At 38.7% G+C, this 21,720-nt stretch overlaps 1 protein-coding gene across 4 annotated transcripts in view; it reads left to right on the top strand.

Annotated features, from left to right (window-relative positions):
* Positions 1–21,720, top strand: part of GADL1 (glutamate decarboxylase like 1) — a 188,894-nt gene that overhangs the window by 96,156 nt on the left and 71,018 nt on the right. For all 4 annotated transcript variants that reach the window (XM_082664715.1, XM_082664716.1, XM_082664717.1 and 1 more), the window contains exon 13: positions 7,066–7,117. In XM_082664715.1, the coding sequence (XP_082520841.1) occupies positions 7,066–7,117 (52 nt within the window). The remainder of the gene's footprint in view (positions 1–7,065; positions 7,118–21,720) is intronic.

Here is a 21,720-nt window from a genome sequence, read left to right as displayed (position 1 = left end):
TCATCTCAGGGTGGAATTTAATTTATAGTCTAAGGTTACTTCCTAATTTTGCAGAGAAATATCACAGGAGGATAAGTGTAAACATTTCAATTCAGTTCAACAGCACATTGTTTGTAAATGTTTGTCAAGTTGAATTGAATTGAATTAACATTTCAGCGAGCATCACTGCAGACTCTGTGACCTATATTTAAAATAATCCCTTTTCTGTCATGCCACTAGTCATAATGGTTTTCTTGCCTTAACTTTCCACATTCTTGATATCCAACAGTCCATTCCTGGGGTGGGCAAAAGGCATCATCTTCCCCCATCCCCAGTGACAGGTGCCAAGGAAGAGTCCTTTTAGGCATGTCACTTGGAATGAATGTGAAATTATAAACTTGGAGAACATTTCTCTGGGATTAAGAATTATTTCATATTAGCAACACAAGTGCTTTATTTTCATGATTTTATGTCTTTTCAAATTGAATGTGGTTCTGCTTTTTAGGAAAGAGGAAGCATTTTCTGAATTCTGAGGTCTGTTCTATTAGTTGGAGCCTATGTGCAGTTGTGCACTGATAAACTGTTTCTCAGGAGGGGAAAAAGGCCCCAATTTGTAATGTCTGCCAATTTCCATGGTGTAAATATTCCCACTGTGGAAAATTGCAAGCTACCAACAGTCGCGGCTGGTAAATTTCTGATTATTTAACAACTGGCTCTCACTAGCCAGTACAAACTAACTCTATACTACCATACTCTATATGAGCCAGCATAATCGGTTCAAACCACTGGCTGGTGGGAGTTAAAATACCATTTCTCATCAAGCCTACTGACCTGCAGCCACTTGTTTTACAGTTTACCTAATAAAAATGATTCTCATCCACTGTCAAAAGACTATATTTGGCTTAATTTCTAGGTCAGACCAACACTGTTTTGTTTCCAAGAAGTATGATTTTCTCCAGTAGATAACAACTCTAGCAAAGTAAAGCTGCAGATGACAATTGTGTTACTATTTGTGGTACACATCTGTCATCAGCAGCCTAAGGGAGATAAGATGCCCATTCCCACAGGCCCTACCTAGGTCAGGTCTCTTAAACACAGAGAAGGCTGTGCAAGTCTTTTCCCCTGGCATATTGCAGTAAGGATTGCACTGATTCCATAGAAACAACATTTCCATGTTCCTGAATCTGAATGGAACTTAGTTTTAAAATTTGTATATTGACCTTAAGATTTAATGACCAGATTTTGATGGACCAATGGACAGCCATCACCCTGATCAGATGTTCCCTCTTCCCTTGGGAAAGCAAGAGCAGACCTTTTCGAGGGGACAATGATTCCTATTTTATGAGTTGTCAGAAATCCAGCAAGAAGGAACTAATTAGTTCCTAGAAGATCTCTGAGGCTTTCCCTAATTTCCATTTGACCCTTGTCATTCCAATGGATGAGATAACATTTCTCTCAAGAAATATTAATGACAAAAAACTTGCTTTCTCCTTTGGTTGTTGGAAAACCAGTGACATTGGGAACCTAAAGCAGCATGTGATTATTAAGCATAATTGAAACCCAGAAGGCTGAGGTTTATTAAAACCACCATTTCGGGCACAAGGTGATTGTGATCTCTGATATCTAGTTAGAAAAGTTGAAAACGTGTTACAGTACCCAGGGCTACTGGTTGCTGAGGGCACCTTGTAGGCCTTTGTTACAACACTCAAGTTAAATGGATATTCACTAAGGGGTAATTTTTAAAGCAAATCTAGAAGAGTCATGTGCGTAAGTCTTTTCAAGAACAAGAAGCAGGTCAGGAACTCCCATTCTGCTATGTTGCTAGGTCTCCAGTGTATCATTTATCTATTCCTCTGACACACAATCTCTGTAATCTCTCAGATGGAATTCATTTCTCTGACTTGCATGAACACTGAGGGATTTATTGGTACCAGTATGGAAAAGGTAAGCAGTAACACAAGGCAATTTTGTGCTAGTGTATTTCTCTAGGTGAGGAGAGGGAGAGAGTCTAGAAGACTATAGAAGGGCCAACGTTTTCATTTTTTTCTTTATATTTGTAATTTTAAAAACATCACAATGCTGTAAAATGTAGCATGTAGGTGTCTGTGATGAATCACACATGCCATGCAATATGTTCTCATATATGCAGAGCATACAGAAAGCATATGGAAAAAAATCCCAGGAGTTCTGGGAGGTTCCATTGCATCAGAAGAAATTTCAAATGAGATGAGACTGGGAGAGGCACTTGGTCCAGAGCGCTCCAGGGAGACTCCAAGTGGCTGGTGAATTGAGAAAGGGACTGGAAAGGCTATTTCTGGAAAGGACTGTATGTCCTGCAAAAGGGCAAGTGAAATGCACAACTGTTAAATGGACTCATGGAACTAAGGAGGGAAATGTTTCAGAGCAAGATTTCATTAATGTACATTTCAAAACTAAGCCAGGATCTTAATAAAATGAGTTTTTTACCCAGTAGGATTGGTGAAAACTTACTAATGTGTATTTTTTTCTCTTTTCTCTTTTTGCTAAGCTTAGTGGGAAGGACTGTGACTTTTATGACACTGTTGTTGCTTTTTGAACCCATTTACCTGGATGCCTTTTGGTAGAAGTGTTTTATGGTTCCTGAGTTTTATCAAAAAACTCAATGTATATCTTTTTTTTCTGGCTTGTATCAGATAAGAATAGAGTTGTTGTTTTTTTTAATGTATTTTATCTTTAGACTGTGTCCATATACTGAAAAGTTGTGAGGAATAAATCATCCTATGAATGTAGGCAGAAGTAACTTAAACCTTATTTGGATCCCCTCCCCCAAAACTCATTTCATTTAAGCATTTATTTGATTTAATTAATTTATTTTTATTTTTGGCTGTGTTGGGTCTTAGTTGCAGCATGCAGGATCTTTGTTGTGGCGCATGGACTTCTCTCTAGTTGTGGCACGGGCTCAGAAATTGCAGCGTGCAGGCTTAGTTGCCCTGCGGCATGTGGGATCTTAGTTCCCCGACCAGGGATTGAACCTGAGTCCCCTGCATTGAAAGGCAGATTCTTAACCACTGGACCACCAGGAAAGTCCCTAAGCATTTATTTAAGAAGAGGGTAGGTACCCTATAGAAGAGGCACTTTATGCTAGCATTTCTGAACCTACACTCCATGGGATAATAGACTTCCAGGAGATCTTAATAGATGTTCTTCCAAAAAATGTTTCCACGGTCAAATATGTTTTGACAATGCTAACCAATACATTGGTCCTCTCTTGGAGATTCAAAGTGTTCATTAGCACATTAAAGGCTCTGAGGGGCTTGTAATATAGGAACATTTTAAACTTTAGCCAGTAGGCAGACACTGTTGACTGTTCATCCAAAAACCATTCTTCCTTTTTCCTTGCCAACAGAACCTCAATTTTATATAGATAGCAATATTCCAGCTGGGAACATTGACCTAAGCGTATCCCCTTTGCCAGTCATTAGCTTAGGGATGGATATATGACTTAGGTTCAGTCAATAAGATACAGGAAGAATTCTATGAAGTCTTCTGAGGAAAATATTCTTACCTAAATAGAAATTAAGAGAAAATGCATTTTGCTCCAGCTTCCTCTCTTTCTTCCTGGGACACTGTCACATATGGATGTGATGTGTGGAGCTGTGGCTGCCATCTTGTGAACACCAGTGAATTCACTAACACTCTGAACATGGCAGGCTGAAATAATAGAAAATGCCTGTTTCTTGGTGACGTTACTGAACTTTCCAACCAGCTCAATAAATGTTCTCATGAATTAAGCCAAGTACACTTCTAATTTTAAGCAAAAGCAATCTAATGGATATGCCTAGCATTGCTCAAATTTATTTAAATGGAACACTTTCATGTGGGAAACCTATTAACATGGTGTACCAAGGAACATAGTTTGGGAACTCTGGTGTAAACCTTTTATTATTGTTATAATTCTTTATCCAAATCACCTCCACCCTCAGTTGTTCGTTACACTGGGCTTTACAGGTTCTGAGAGTGACTGCATGGAGGCATTGATCCACGTGGTTTGCAAAAGGCAGAGTTTTAACTGAAATGATTCAGCTCTGCCTTAGGATGCCTTTCTCCCAGGAGCAATGTTAGCCAGTTTGACAGATTTTTTTTTTTTTTTTTTTTTTTTTCGGTACGTGGGCCTCTCACTGTTGTGGCCTCTCCCGTTGCGGAGCACAGTCTCCGGATGCGCAGGCTCAGCGGCCATGGCTCACGGGCCCAGCCGTTCCGCGGCATGTGGGATCTTCCCGGACCGGGGCAGGAACCCGTGTCCCCTGCATCAGCAGGCGGACTCTCAACCACTGCGCCACCAGGGAAGCCCTTGACAGATATTTTAAACTGAGACTATGGGCAGTGTGTTGAAGTTTCATCTTAACAGTCTTATCTGTTGGGGAAGGAGTTTACAAATCTAGTTCCACATCTCCATTACGTGCATGAGGAAACTGAGGAGGGCTCAGGGAGTCTGAGGAGTTTGCCTAGAATCACAAAGTTGATCAACTGAACAACTAGAATTTTCTAGAGTCGTTGCCTGGATTTCATAACCTGGGGGTATCCAGGATTAGTGCAGGCCCCCTCAGAATGGAATCATGGCACCGAGTTAGCAGATTGTCGTTATATTTGTGCCTGAAAAGGTAAGAAAAAATAGGGTTCATGAAGCTTTCCTTGTATAGATAAAGGTTGTATATGTCTATTTATTTTGTTTTGTGATTTGTATTTTTTTCTTTTATTAATTTCCTTTTCAAAAATTATGAGTCACCACACCTATGAAGCTTTGCAGAGATATAAAAAGAGAGTAAACAGTCTCTACCTCCCCACTGCATCCTGTTTCTTGCTTCCTCAGGTAGACATCAAGGATGTCTTTAGGATGTGGTCTTCATTCCATGATCATATATACATGTGGAGAGGGATCACTTATGCTTTTTCTTTTTTTTACATTTTCTTAAAAAGCAGAATCATATTATCTACATTTCTCAGTCCCTTGCTTTCATCTCTTACTAATACATCATGAGCATCCCTGTGGTTTAATTGAAGTGGATATAATCCATCCTCTTTAATAGCTGCATCGTAGTACATGTGTTGCTATAATACATTTTATTTTACCCTTTGCCAATTTCTGGATATTAATCTTGTTTCTAATTATTCCGTATGGAAGGCACACACATACACATGCACATGTAGATTTAGATGCAGCAACATTTGTGTATGCATCTCTCTCTCTCTCTCTCTCTTTCTCTCTGTCTATCTCTATCTATCTATCTCTCTATCTATCTGTCTTAGTGTTGATGAGGTTTTCCTGGTTGACCAGCATCTCATAAGTGGTTTGCTGGATCAGAAGCTACGAGTATTATTAATTTTGAAAGGTTTATAGCAGCTTTCTATCACATTCACTAGCACTGGATGTTGTCCCTCTTTAAATTTGTTTCCAGTGTCCTCTGGGCAGCAGGTTTAGTATTGTTATTTTGATTTGCATTTCTTTGATTACCAGTGATCTTGAACATCTTTTCTAATGTTTATTGACCATTGGAATTGCTTTTATTGAAAGTTAGGCTGTGTGCTAATGGTGTAAAAACTTTACAGCTACATGACATCTCCTGAAAACACGTTCAGGGAAAGGAGTATATAGAAAGAACATCAAATACTTTGTGAATATGTGTGTGTGTGTGTGTGTGCACGCGCGCGTGCACGCACGCACATGTGTGGTGTCACAACATTATTGCTCAAAATAAAAGATTCATATTATCCAGTTAATACCGATAGGATTTTTTAAGATATTTTATAATTTAAAGATGATATAATCTGTATGCTAAGCACCAATACTTAACCTTATGCAAAAAGCTAAAAAAATTGTTTGGGAAAAAAGAACTTCATCCCATTAACTGGTGTATTTCATATCCACATTCTAGAATATCCTTTAGTAAATAAACATAGTAATAATAATCCCCCATTTCCACAGTTTATATTCTATACAATTTTTTACATATGATTTTATTTAATTTTTTACAACGTCCTTTTGAGATTGGAAAATCAGAATGTGTTATTCCAGTTTTACAGGTAAGGGAATTGAGGTCCAAAGAGGAGCATTTCTTTGTTGTCCTTAAGTATTAATTGAATATATGTAATTTAGTTACACAATCAATTCCATATGATTGTACCATAATTCTATATGACCGGACAGGATTTTCAAAGCCAGTGCTTGCTTGCTTGCCTGCTTCCTTCCTTCCTTCCTTTCTTTTTGGCTATAACATATAAAATTGCAAAATACCCTGGAAAGTAATTTTTTGTCAGCACCTCCGATCATTTCCTTACATTTGACCCCCAAGTTTGAAATACTGGGTCAAGTGTTATGAACTTTTCAAAGCTCATGTACAAATCACTAGTTTTCAAGGCCAGTTGTTCAGGTTTATCTTTTTATTTAGACAATAACCAAGCCCAGTGGGGCAGAGTCAGTGTTCATTTACTCTCATTCTCAATGTCATTTTAGTCTTTTCTCCATCACATTCCATATCTCATGTAGCTGTGCCCTTTGCTTATGGCATGATAATTCTTTTTTCCCTGACATTCAAGATAACTTCATAGACATTCTATCAGTGGCTACAACCCACTTACTTTTAGCATGATACCAGTGATCAGTCTTTCTTCCCTCTGGCCTGGCCTGGGGAAGAATAGTGTTGCACTTCCTTGATCTTAAAAGAACACACAAGCAAGACTAAACACCAAAAACTTTTACCACCAAGCCAGCTAGATAATTTAAGTACCTATGCTAAATTCCCATCTAGAATATGAATGAGACATATATCCAATCTACTTTGTGTGGCTTTCACACTTGGGTTGAAGTCTGATGCTAACATGTAAGATAGACATCATCTCACCAAAGAGATGTACCTTTTTACTCAGGCCCCAGTGGATTGCAGTAGGCTCAGGTGTATCCGTCTAAATACAGACCTGTGCCTGTACATGTACCCTTACTTATTTTTAAGCCTTGTCTCTGCATCAGAAATTATAGTTTTATTGTATGTCAGCCATGTTCATGGATTTTTTAGATTGAAGATTATAAATATTACTGTGACTTTTTTTTAGGTACCTAGTAGAAGAAATCAAGAAAAGAGAAGGATTCAAATTACTGATGGAAGTAAGTGATTACAGAATTGTGCTTGTGATTTTGTCAGTCAACAGTGATGAAGGTGGTAATTTTCTAATCTATTATATTTCATTGGTTTTTGTGTTGCAGACTTAGAAACAAGCCATTAGCTTAATTCATAGAGTCCATTATGTTAATTTACTCTATTAGTGAGTATTTTTCCTTTGTTGGATTCAGAGAACACACTTGCCTTTAAGTATTGAAAATTACAGTGCTCAATAATAATTACCAAGGATAATACTGAATAAATTATGACCTGTATCTTGATATATAAATTGCATAATGCTTGTACTGCAAATATTCAACTGTGCTATAGTGGTGCTTCTGTGAAAAATCAATTAAGTGAATGTACAATAATGCATATAGTTTTCTCTTTTTATAAAATAATGAGAGAATATTAGCTTTGGAGCAATGGCAAAATAAGTCATTTTGTTGTTGGATTGTTTGCTATATATAAGAAATATGGTGGTTACAAAGATAGAGATTATTGGGGTTTTTTTCTAAAATATATGGTTAGAAAATATGAAGAATATTATTTAATTCTGATTTTTAAGAAATATAACGTGTGAGGTTTGCTTAGCTCTTCTTATAGTATATACTTTATAGCAATTTTTAACATAATAAAAATCACTTAGAGACTGCAGCCTAGGAGTGTATCCTGTATATAAGCAATCTGGCTAGTTTTTGGTACTCATTTATTTGACAAGATTTACTGAGCAATTGCTACGTGCTGGAGATATAAGACAGGGAAGTTCCCAACTCTCATGGTGCTTACATTCAAAAGGAAAGTGACAGGCAATAAACAAGCAAATTATTACATGGGAAACATCAAGTTGGGGGAAGTCTTAAGAAAACAGTAGAACAGATTCATGAAAGATAATAAGTAATTACAAATAACTCATTAGACAGTTCCAGATATGGGAAGTACTATAATGGAAATAAATAGGGTAAAATGCTGAAATGGGGGCTGTGGATGGTGGTGGCCTTTTTGGTTGGGATGCAGGTAGGGCCCTCTGGGGTTGCCTCTGCGCTGAGACCTGCTGAATGATGGTAAGAAGCGTGCCACACAGATGCTTGAGGGAAAGGCATTCTAGATAGAATCAACAAACAACTGCCAAGGCTTGAAGCTGAAAAGAGTTCTGTGTGCGGGCTTCCCTGGTGACACAGTGGTAGAGAGTCCACCTGCCGATGCAGGGGACACGGGTTCATGCCCCGGTCCCGGAAGATCCCACATGCCGCAGAGCGGCTGGGCCCGTGAGCCATGGCCATTGAGCCTGTACATCCAGAGCCTGTGCTCCACAACAGGAGAGACCACAACAGTGAGAGGAAGAGTTTTGTGTGTTTGAGGAGCCAAAAGAAGGTGCATTAAGCAAGGGGGAGAGATAGTCGGTGATAGTGTGGAGAGGTTGGCAGAGACCAGATCTGCTGGAGCCAGGCGGGTCATGGTAAAGACCTTTGCCTTTTATTCCAAGTGTAATCTTTGGAGAAGTTTTCAGCAGAGAGGAGTCTGACTTCCATTTTGAAAGATGGTGCTGGATGTCATGAGAAGAGAGGGAGGGGGTGGTGGTGAGGGGAGGACAAGAAAAGAATAAGCGAGAGAAGGTGGAGACTGTTGCAGTAACTTGGGTGAGATGTGATGGTGGTCCTCAGATGACTTCGGGAAACACTGCTCCGGAGACTCCTGGCCGTGGATTCTCCCACTGTCTGCAAAGGGGGCATCTGATCAGAAGGTTCTAAGAATCCAGACTCCCTGAAAACTAGGGATATAAAGGAACTTGCAAAAAGAGCAGAAGAGTCCATATTTAAACGACTTTCTGGTAACACCACTAAAAAGCAAGAAGACCAGTTTAGAATGTGGAACATTCCACAGTACAGCTGACCTGGTTTCTTCAACAGGTCAGTGGCATGAGGAAAAATAAAGGAGAGTGTGATGATGATCACTTCCGGGGTCAAAGAAACCTAAGAGGCAGAACAGCCAAAGGCAACATATGCACCTGTTGGAACCCTAGTTTGAGGGAGCCAATTGTAAAAAGTAAATTTTGAAACAGTTGGGGAATTTCTAATATGAACTGGTAGGAGTTATCACTGATTTTGTTAGACATGACAATGGCATTATAACTACAGAAGAAAATGTCTGTATTTTCTAGAGATGCATACTTACCATGTAAGGATGAAACAAGAGCTATCTGACTGGATTGAATTTGAGTTTGAATCACCTTTTTTATTTTCTTGAGGTTGCATTACCTCTTTATTTTCTCAAGTTTGAATTGCCTTTTTTATTTCTCTAGCTGTGGGAGGTATAGGTCTTAAGAAAAGTGCTGTACACCTCAGAACTGCACAGTCTTTTGATAGAGCTGAGAGAAAAAGTGACGAGAAAAATGAACTGATTTAAAAGTTATTTATATACCTTCCTAAAGGCTTAAAAATTGAGGGAGGAACCTCTTGCCATCATCTTTAGGGAAATGCAAACATTCACATCCTTGTAATGAAAGTTAAGGTGGATTTTAAGTATTAGGCAGCCTTCTGCCCTGGATATTTTATCTGTGGGAGCCAGATGGCCCCAAAGCAGGGAAGGTGGCTCCTTCAATGGTCCTCCAGAATTCCTACTTATAAGGGATTTTGTATGTGATCTGCATTTGCCTCTTTTCTCTGTATCCATTTAGAGAAATAAAGTAAATTTAGACCTTGAATTTCACATATAAGTGTCAAATTGATTAGCCTCTTTTTGTTAACAAATGCCTTCCTTGAACTGATTAAATATAACCCTAATGCATACTTAAGAGAAGAGATACACAGGTTTGATGAGAGCCCAGGTCTGTAAAACTGCAAGGTTTTCAATTTAGGAAAAAACAAAGTCTATAATGATATATACGTATATTTCACTGTGAAGCAGATGGCAGTGAGAGTGTTAAGTGGAACATTACAAACAGTAAATGAACACAACCACACAGAGTATCTAGTACTTGAATATCTTTCCCTGAAAAGAACAAAAGTAATGCGTATCTTCTTGAAGATGATTAAAACTTATCATTTCAAAGGAATTCTGCATTATTCATAGGCCCCTGAAAATCCTATCTTTATTTTTCCATGTTGGATCTAAGATCTAATATGTTTTCTTAGCGGTATATACTATCATTCACATGTTTATTTTGATCTCTTGGGAGAGTCCTAATTATTCAACTTTTTGTTTTTCTCTTCCTGAGTTCTGCCTTAGAAAGAGTTATTTAGGTTTCATAGACTTTCTGAGTTACAAAGGATCTTCAAGGACATCTAGTCAACTTCCTGCTCAGTGCAGGAAACTTCTCTTGATAGTTCTTGTAACAGGAAGTCAACTTCTGCCAGAACACTTCCTGTGTAAGAGAATTCACAGTTTATTCCTCTTCCAGGGAGCTCTAAATATTCATATTCTAATACTTACTGGATCCTACTATTAGGATTTGATATGTATCAAGCACATTGCAACTTACAGTTTTTTAAATATAGTTTTTATATAGTTTTATTAGATCATAACAACCTTCTATTTGCTAAATACAGTGCACATCCTTTAATTTTCTTCTTGGACTTCTGCAGCATTTTGCACCATTATCCACTTCTTTCCTGTCTTGGTTCCTTTAACTTTCTTTCCCAGTTTTTCTCCTTTCCATGTGACTTTCTCTTCTAAGTCTCTGTGTGAAGGTCTCTTCATCTGGGGACTGCTTAAATGCTCTCCATTCTTTTGTCTTGGCCCTTTCCTGTGCCCATTTCCCTGAAATGTTTTATCCATGTCTAGAGCTTTGTCATCAATAGTCTCAATAATGTCTCCATCCCTGACTTGTCTCCTCAGCTTCAGTCCTTTGTATATAGGTATGTCCTGGAATTTTCCAGACTCCCACAGTCACCTCAAATTCATCATTTCTAAAGCTGAAGTGTAGCCATTTTCTTTACCAAAATTTTGATAAATTCATTTTCCAGATGAATTTTTGGAACTCTTTTCCATTAGAACTGTGATCCATCTTCTTCTTTTTCATTAGAACTATGATTTATCTAAAGCAAAGTCTCGACGTTGTCTTCACCTATTTCCCTTCTCTACTCCTAAAGCCACCACCTTAGTTCAGGCTCCCCTTACCACTTAGGTTGGTGCTGTCTCCCAACTCATCTGCTGCTTCCAGTCTTAGACCCCTTTATCCCATCTCCACACTGCAGCCACCCTGTGGGCTTTCTAATAAAATGAAATCTGTCCCCTAGACTGAAACTCTCCAGTTGCCTCTGGAATCAAGCCCAGACTCCCCAGCATGGCCAGTGAGGAAGTCCTTTGTGAAAGGATGCCCATCTCTGTTTCCAGCATAACCCCTCTTCAGCACACCCTGCCATCTAGTCATTCCAAGTACTTGCCATCACCCTGAATACACCAGCTTCTACCTGTGTACTATTCGCTTTGCCAGGAATATTTCTCGGATTATGAGAAATTTCTTCTTTTAAAATACCCACACCATTGCAGCTTGATTGCCTGTACCTAGCTTTATCACTGCTCTCTGAGTTCCTGGAGATAAGCATAAAATGTAAGTCATGTTTCTCATCCCAATGCCTGGTCCAATATCTAGAACATATAAAAATTTTGAGTTATATTCTGTGTTTAAATCATATGGAATTGAACATTTCAGTTGCCCTTCTTTGGACATGCTATAACTTTTTTATGTTCCCCTTCTAATTTGTAGGCAGAAATTAACACAGTGATGTGTCTCACCCAGTGAAGATTTTCAAGTGGGACTGTTTATCCACTTGAAAAGCACATCTTTCTACCAATATAGTTCCAAATAATAGTCACTACACTAGTAGAGTGCCTTCTGTGTGCCAGATGTGGTGGTAAATGTTGGAAATAATCTCTTTACTCATCAAACCAACTCTGTGGGGTAGACAATATAATCTCCGTTTTATAGATTAGGAAGCTGAAGCTTAGAGAGTTTGACACTTGTCCAAGCAAAGACCTGGTGAAGTTGGGATTCAAACTGCATCCATGTGACTCCAAAACCCAGGCTTTTTGTGCTACTAAGTGCTGCCTTTGGAATTTTTCAGTAGTCTAATCAGTTACTTAAAACTTGTGAGCTTGAAGTCAGGTAAAATCCATCATGACCCCCTTCTCCATTCTATATTTGCATGATTGTTCATTTCAGTCTATGTGCTAGAGTCTACATTTATACTTATTAAAAAGCATACTGCTAGTTTTTATTATTATTAATCATCATCATCGTTGTGATCTAATGATATTTCAGCAACAGAGATGAATTTCTTTTGACAAAGCTCAGTTTTAGAGAATACAAGCTACTGTATCTTGGTGACCACTGACTTTTTTTCCCCCAAGGGTCTCATATTATTTACTCAATAATCCTTGCTGGAATTGACATCAAAGCACTGGCTTTATTTCTTGGAATATATCTCCTTTCTTTCTCTTTGAAAATCAGGATAGAATGAACCCATCTTTTCTTTGGTGACACTTCTCTACTTCTCCATGAATTTTTAAAGACGATGACAATGCTTTTACTGCTACAGGTTTTTTGTACCCTTCTCTATCATCCATCTGGTCTAGACACTTGGATTCCCTTTTATGCCTTCTCAATGTTGTGGTGTTAGACAATATGGACTAAATGTGGTCCTAAGACACCCAAGAGGTCAGACTTTTATATATGTATGGAATTAAGTGGCATGTGAATGGTTCTACTCTGAAAATACACTTTACTGCTTTGAAACTACTTGAAGAAAGTCTATATAAAATAAAAGCTACAGAGGCAAAGAGACAGGAAAACTCAAATATGTTCCTAGTGGATATTCAAGGGATGTTTTTTCCAAGTTTTAATAATTTGGGGAATGCCTATAGTAAAGGTATTCCACCAAAGGGAGCATCAAATTTCCTCCAATGAAATGAAATGTCAAAAAAGCTTCACCAGTTTTCAAATATCATAGCACTGGAGCCATACCATTCTAAAAGAGACTGGGCAAAGATATCACAGATTTGTCACTTCCAAAATATCTAAATCGGGCTTCCCTGGTGGTGCAGTGGTTGAGAGTCTGCCTACTGATGCAGGGGACGTGGGTTCGTGCCCTGGTCCGGGAAGATCCCACATGCCATGGAGCGGCTGGGCCCGTGAGCCGTGGCCGCTGAGCCTGCGCGTCCGGAGCCTGTGCTCCGCAACGGGAGAGGCCACAATGAGAGGCCCGTGTACCGCAAAAAAAAAAAAAAAAAAAAAGTATATATATATACATATATATATATATATATATATATATATATATATATATATATATATACATATATAAACCAAAACTTATTCAAGGAAGAAAATATAAAAGGTGGTTCAAAAGGACTAGGTCCTAACATAATATATAGAGCAGATCTGGTAGCAGATAGAAACTATTACAAAATGATTCATAATGTTGCCATGCAAATGAAAAAGAATGGCTTATTTAATGATGTATTAGGGTCCAATAAAAAGACAAAAACTGCACAGTAATCTGAAGTGGGAAAGTGCAATGTAAAAAATTATCGTGCTTGCTTTAGCAGCACATATATTAAAATTAGAACAATACAGAAAAGATTTAGGATGGTCCCTGTGCAAGGATGACATGCAGATCTGTGAAGAGTTCCATATTTTAAAAAAAGAATTATTAACAGTTGATTGGAGTCATGGGAGATTGCCTCGCAAGAGACCCTAAAAAATACAGAAATAGCAGATACTGTAAAGAACAGACATCACTCCTAGAATGGAGATGTAGCACTGAGCAAGAGGCCACCTGCACCCAGGGCTGAGATCCAGACTAGGTTGGAGAGGGTGCAGTGTAGCTCCCAAGATGACAGGGAAGTCCCCCAAGGTGTCACACAGGTGGGGTCTCTAGGAGTCCACCTCCTGGAGTGCTGGAGGACACTGATATCAGGGCACTGCCATATTTTAGAACTCACTCAAGCCATCCAAGGCAAGGTGCATCGCTGGCAGCCCTCCCTATGAAGTCCCCGGAGGAGAGTGTGCAAGAAAAACCATTTATGGTCATCCTCCTGTGACCAGGCTGCTGTGAAGCCGCCACAGGGCGTGGTGCTGGGGGAAGCTGTCAGGGGCCACTTGCTGCTGGTCACCAAAACTGCTGAAAAGAGCCCCTCCTACTGCAGGAGCCCCATGAGATGAGTGCACGTGACCAGGAGGAGACACCTCTTCCTTCTCCGTGTCCCTCCAGCACCCTCTGGTGATAAAGTCTCCGATTGGACCAGATGGCAAGGAGAAATATTTATAGAGTCCACCTCCATTATTGGAGAACATAAAGAACGGGTGGATTCGGAGCTGAGAAGCAATAAATTGATAACTGACATAAATGGCACCTGGAAAAAAATCTTCGTTGATATAAAGACGGAAATTCCTAGAATCTAGTGACAGATAATAACTGGTTTTTTCTACTTTCTAATCAACAATAGTGACTTTATTTATTCACAAAAAGATTTATTCACATTTTAAACAATTTGAAGGCCAGGACATTCTATTCTAGAGAAACCAAATTAATCATAAATTAGAAAACCAAGTATAAATTGTGTAGATCTGTAAAGACTATTGTAGTTTCATGATAAATGTTTATGGAATTGACTTGAATTACAAAGTACCTTATTTGTTTTTTTATTTTTTTAATCATTTCTTTATTTTTCCCATGTTCAATATTAGTTATCTATCTTATACACATCAGTGTATACATGTCAATCCCAATCTCCCAATTCATCACACCACCACCACCACACCCCACCTTCCCCCCTTGGTGTCCATACGTTTGTTCTCTACATCTGTGTCTCTATTTCTGCCTTGCCACCTGGTTCATCTGTACCATTTTTCTAGGTTCCACATATATGTGTTAATATATGATATTTGTTTTTCTCTTTCTGACTTACTTCACTCTGTATAACAGTCTCTAGGTCCATCCATGTCTCTACAAATGACCCAGTTTCGTTCCTTTTTATGGCTGAATAATATTCCATTGTATATTTGTACCACATTTTCTTTATCCATTTGTTTGTTGATGGGCATTTAGGTTGCTTCCATGACCTGGCTATTGTAAATAGTGTTGCAGTGAACATTGGGGTGCATGTGTCTTTTTGAATTATGGTTTTCTCAGGGTATATGCCCAGTAGTGGGATTGCTGGGTCTTATGGTAGTTCTATTTTTCGTTTCTTAAGGAACCTCCATAATGTTCTCCATAGTGGCTGTATCAATTTACATTCCCACCAACAATGCAAGAGAATTCTCTTTTCTCCATACCCTCTCTAGCATTTGTTGTTTGTAGACTTTCTGATGATGCTATTCTAACCAGTGTGAGGTGATACCACATTGTAGTTTTGATTTACATTATCTAGTAATTAGTGATGTTGAGCAGCTTTTCATTTGCCTCTTGACCATCTATATATCTTCTTTGGAGAAATGTCTATTTAGGTCTTCTGCCCATTTTTTGACTGAGTTGTTTGTTTTTTTAATATTGAGCTGCTTGAGCTGTTTATATATTTTGGAGATTAATCCTTTATCTGTTGATTCGTTTGCAAATATTTCCTCCCATTCTGAAGGTTGCCTTTTCGTTTTGTTTCTAGTTTCCGTTGCTGTGCAAAAGCTTTTAAGTTTCCTTAGGTCCCAATTGGTTATTTTTGTTTTTATTTCCATTGCTCTAGGAGGTGGGTCAAAAAAGATCTTGCTGTGATTTATGTCAAAGAGTGTTCTTCCTACGTTTTCCTCTGAGAGTTTTATAGCTTCTGGCCTTACATTTAGGTCTTTAATCCATTTTGAGTTTATTTTTGTGTATGGTGTTAGAGAGTGTTCTAATTTCATTCTTTTACATGTAGTTGTCCAGTTTTCCCAGCACCACTTATTGAAGAGACTGTCTTTCTCCACTGTATATCCTTGCCTCCTTTGTCATAGATTACCTGACCATAGGTGCGTGGGTTTATCGCTGGGCTTTCTGTCCTGTTCCATTGATCTATATTCTTGTTTTTGTACCAGTACCATATTGTCTAGATTACTGTAGCTTTGTAGTGTAGTCTGAAGTCAGGGAGTCTGATTCCTCCAGCTCCACTTTTTTCCCTCAAGATTGCTTTGACTATTTGGAATCTTTTGTGTTTCCCTACAAATTTTAAGATTTTTTGTTCTAGTTCTGTAAAAAAATGCCACTGGTAATTTGATAGGCATTGCATTGAATCTGTAGATTGCTTTGGGTAGTATAGTCATTTTCACAATATTCATTCTTCCAATCCAAGAACATGGTATATCTCTCCATTTATTGGTATCATCTTTAATTTCTTTCTCGGTGTCTTATAGTTTTCTGCATACAGGTCGTTTGTCTCCCTAGGTAGGTTTATTCCTAGGTATTTTATTCTTTTTGTTGCATTGGTAAATGGGAGTGTTTCCTTAATTTCTCTTTCAGATTTTTCATCATTCGTGTATAGGAATGCAAGAGATTTCTGTGCATTAATTTTGTATCCTGCTACTTTACCAAAATCATTGATTAGCTCTAGTAGTTTTCTGGTGGCATCTTTAGGATTCTCTATGTGTAGTATCATGTCATCTTCAAACAATGACAGTTTCACTTCTTCTTTTCCGATTTGGATTCCTTTTATTTCTTTTTCTTCTCTGATTGCTGTAGCTAGGACTTCCAAAACTATATTGAATAGTAGTGGAGAGAGTGGACATCCTTGTCTTGTTCCTGATCTTAGAGGAAATGCTTTCAGTTTTTCATGATTGAGAATGATGTTTGCAATGGGTTTGTCATGTATGACCTTTATTATGTTGAAGTATGTTTCCTCTATGCCCATTTTCTGTAGAGTTTTTATCATAACTGGGTGTTGAATTTTGTCAAAAGCTTTTTCTGCATCTAATGAGATGATCATATGTTTTTTATTCAATTTGTTAATATGGTGTATCACATTGATTGATTTGCATATATTGAAGAATCCTTGCATCCCTGGGATAAATCCCACTTGGTCATGGTGTGTGATCCTTTTAATTTGTTGTTGGATTCTCTTTGCTAGTATTTTGTTGAGGATTTTTGCATCTATATTCATCAGTGATATTGGTCTGTAATTTTCGTTTTTTGTAATATCTTTGTCTGATTTTGGTATCAGGGTGATGGTGGCCTCACAGAATGAGTTTGGGAGTGTTCCTTCCTCTGCAGTTTTTTGGAAGAGTTTGAGAAGGATGGGTGTTAGCTCTTCTCTAAATGTTTGATAGAATTCACCTGTGAAGCCATCTGGTCCTGGACTTTTGTTTGTTGGAGGATTTTTAATCTCAGTTTCAATTTCATTACTTGTGATTGGTCTGTTCATATTTTCTATTTCTTCCTGGTTCAGTCTTGGAAGGTTATACCCTTCTATGAATTTGTCCATTTCTTCCAGGTTGTCCATTTTATTGGCATAGAATTGCTTGTAGTAGTCTCTTAGGATGCTTTGTATTTCTGCGGTGTCTGTTGTAACTTCTCCTTTTTCATTTCTAATTTTATTGATTTCAGTCCTCTCCCTCTTTTTCTTGATGAGTTTGGCTAATGGTTTATCAATTTTGTTTATCTTCTGAAAGAACCAGCTTTTAGTTTTATTGATCTTTGCTATTGTTTTCTTTGTTTCTGATTCATTTATTTCTGCTCTGATCTTGATGATTTCTTTCATTCTGCTCACTTTGGGTTTTGTTTGTTCTTCTTTCTCTAGTTCCTTTAGGTGTAAGCTTAGATTATTTATTTGAGATTTTTCTTGTATTTTGAGGTAGGCTTGCATAGCTATAAACTTCCCTCTTAGTACTGCTTTTGCTGCATCCCATAGGTTTTGGATAGTTGTGTTTTCATTGTCATTTGTCTCTAGGTATTTTTTGAGTTCCTCATTGATTTCATCAGTGATCTCTTGGTTATTTAGTAACGTATTGTTTAGCCTCCACGTGTTTGTGTTTTTTACATTTTTTTCCCAGTAATTCATTACTAATCTCATAGTGTTGTGGTCAGGAAAGACGCTTGATATGATTGCAATTTTCTTAAATTTACTGAGGCTTGGTTTGTGACCCAAGATGTGATGTATCCTGGAGAATGTTCCTTGTGCACTTGAGAAGAAAGGGTAATCTGCTGTTTTTGGATGGAATGTCCTATAAATATCAATTAAATCTATCTGGTCTATTGTGTCATTTAAAGTTTCTGTTCCCTTATTTATTTTCATTTTGGATCATCTGTCCATTGGTGTAAGTGAGGTGTTAAAGTCCCCCACTATTATTATGTTACTGTCGATTACCTCTTTTAGAGCTGTTAGCAGTTGCCTTATGTATTGAGGTGTTCCTATGTTGGGTGCATATATATTTATAATTGTTATATGTTCTTCTTGGATTGATCCCTTGATCATTATGTAGTGTCTTTCCTTGTCTCTTGTAACATTCTTTAAAGTCTGTTTAATCTGATATGAGTATTGCTACTCCAACTTTCTTTTGATTCCCTTTTGCATGGAATATCTTTTTCCATCCCCTCACTTTCAGTGTGTATGTGTCCCTAGGTCTGAGGTGGGTCTCTCGTAGATGGCATATTTATGGGTCTTGTTTTTGTATCCATTCAGCAAGCCTGCATCCTTTGGTTGGAGCATTTAATCCATTCACGTTTAAGGTAATTATCAATATGTATGTTCCTATGACCATTTTCTTAATTGTTTTGGGTTTGTTTTTGTAGGTCCTTTTCTTCTCTTGTGTTTCCCACTTAGAGAAGTTCCTTTAGCATTTGTTGTAGAGGTGGTTTGGTGGTGCTGAATTCTTTTAGCTTTTGCTTGTCAGTAAAGCTTTTGATTTCTCCATCAAATCTGAATGAGATCCTTGCTGGGTAGAGTTATCTTGGTTGTAGGTTCTTCCCTTTCATCACTTTAAGTATATCATGCCACTCCCTTGTGGCTTGTAGGTTTTCTGCTGAGAAACAAGCTGTTAACCTTATGGGAGTTCCCTTGTATGTTATTTGTCCTTTTTCCCTTGCTGCTTTGAAGAATTTTTCTTTTTCTTTAATTTTTGCCAATTTGATTACTATGTGTCTCAGCATGTTTTTCCTTGGGTTTGTCCTGTATGGGACTCGCTGTGCTTCCTGGACTTGGGTGGCTATTTCCTTTCCCATGTTAGGGAAGTTTTCGACTATAATCTCTTCAAATATTTTCTCGGGTCCTTTCTCTCTTCTCCTCTGGGACCCCTATAAAGCGAATGTTGTTGCATTTAAGGTTGTCGCAGATGTCTCTTAGGGTGTCTTCATTTCTTTTCATTCTTTTTTCCTTATTCTGTTCCGTGGCAGTGAATTCCCCCATTCTGTCTTCCAGGTCACTTATCCGTTCTTCTGCCTCAGTTATTCTGCTATTGATTCCTTCTAGTGTAGTTTCATTTCAGTTATTGTATGGTTCATCTCTGTTTGTTTGTTCTTTAATTCTTCTAGATCTTTGTTAAACATTTCTTGCATCTTCTCGATCTTTGCCTCCATTCTTTTTCCGAGGTCCTGGATCATCTTCACTATCATTTTTCTGAATTCTTTTTCTGGAAGGTTGCCTATATCCACTTCATTTAGTTGTTTTTTGGGGGGTTTTTCTTGTTCCTTCATCTGGTACATAGCCCTCTGCCCTTTCATCTTGTCTATCTTTCTGTGAATGTGGTTTTTGTTCTGCGGGCTGCAGGATTGTAGTTCTTGCTTCTGCTGTCTGCCCTCTGGTGGATAAGGCTATCTAATAGGCTTGTGTAAGTTTCCTGATGGGAGGGACTGGTGGTGGGTAGAGCTGGGTGTTGCTCCAGGTGGGCAGAGCTCAGTAAAACTTTAATCTGCTTGACTGCTGGTGGGTGGGGCTGAGTTCCCTCCCTGTTGGTTGTTTGACCTGAGGCAACCCAACGCGGAGCCTACCTGGGCTCTTTGGTGGGGCTAATGACAGACCCTGGGAGGGCTCACGCCAAGGAGTACTTCCCAGAACTTCTGCTGCCAGTGTCCTTGTCCCTACGGTGAACCACATCCACTGCCCGCCTCTGCAGGAGACCCTCCAACACTAGCAGGTAGGTCTGGTTCAGTCTCCTATGGAGTCACTGGTCCTTCCCCTGGGTCCCAATGTGCACACTACTTTGTGTGTGCCCTCCAAGAGTGGAGTCTCTGTTTTCCCCCGTCCTGTCGAAGTCCTGCAATCAAATCCCACTTAGCTTTAAAGTCTAATTCTCTAGGAATTCCTCCTCCTGTTGCCGGACCCCCAGGTTGGGAAGCCTGACGTGGGGCTCAGAACCTTCACTCCAGTTGGTGGACTTCTGTGGTATAAGTGTTCTCTAGTCTGTGAGTCACCCACCCAGCAGTTATGGGATTTGATTGTACTGTGATTGCACCCCTCCTACCGTCTCACTGTGGCTTCTCCTTTGTCTTTGGATGTGGGGTATCTTTTTTGGTGAGTTCCAGTGTCTTCCTGTCGATGATTGTCCAGCAGCTAGTTGTGATTCTGGTGTTTTCACAAGAGGGAGTGAGAGCACATCCTTCTGGTCCGCCATCTTGGTTCCTCATCTGTTTGTTTGTTCTTTCTGTAGCTCCTTTTCTTTCTTTTAGTCAAATTCAATAAGCCTGTTACAAACTTCAAATGTGAAGGGATGATCAGATCAAGAGCTTACCTTGTTGAGCTTGAATGTTTTGGGCTATCAGTTGTAATTTAAAATCCACTAAAATCAAAACTCTTTATAGTACCAGTTTTGATTTTAAGATGTGAGGTTATAGCTGTTTCTTCTCTGTGAAATACTTTGAAACTTTATACTGACAATGGAGCATAACTTGGTTATTGAGAACTATTATAACACCAGGTATTACCTACAAACTGTTTGTGGTGGGAAAATGGCAGTCATTTCAAAAACTGTCAGCATGAAAAATCAGATGAGGAAGGTGCTGAGTGGGTGGGCATGACCCAGCATGACCCAGTTCTTCAGCCATTTCTATGATGGACTTATTCAGGTCTGGGTGTTCTGAGCCCAGGTGCTGAGAGTCTTCATTTTGAGCAAGCCATCTAGCAGACTCACACCCTTCCTGATACTGATACTTGAGAGCCAGTAGTCAAACTGATGGCCTTTTTTTTCCTTCTGATGCTGTATTGGCCAGGGTCACAGCAGGGCTGGTTAAGTGGAGCCCAAGTACATCATATGTTACCGACTCACAGGTAATTGGGGATTTTGTATTTGTCAAGTGTAGCAGGTAATAGAAGACAACTTTGGCCACCTTAAGTAGAGAAGATATTATTGGAACGATATGGTGGTGTGAGATATAACTTAAGGATTAGGGTTGAAGAGGGATGAACCACGGTATCTCTAGGTATATATGTATCAGATGCTAACTAATGGTTAGTTAGAGCTGGGATGAGTTAGCTTCAAACTTCATTAGGTTTATTTTTGATCTTGTGCACATTCCTTACCCAGAGGGGAGAGCACTCTCTGGCTGCACCCAAGTGAGAAGAAAATTTCTCAATAAGCTGTTATCAAAAGTAAGGCTGAACGGATGTCTAATCTATCAGATTCTGATGTTATCAACGTAAGACACACATGATGACTCAAAGAAACTAGCTAAGAGTTGAATTGCATTCTAAGATTAATTAAAAACTTTCAAAC

The sequence above is a fragment of the Grampus griseus genome (assembly GCF_964374135.1).
Source record: "Grampus griseus genome assembly, chromosome: 10".
NCBI lineage: Eukaryota > Metazoa > Chordata > Mammalia > Artiodactyla > Delphinidae > Grampus > Grampus griseus.
The sequence above is the reverse complement of the archived record's forward strand: the minus strand, read 5'-3'. Positions and strand labels throughout refer to the sequence as shown.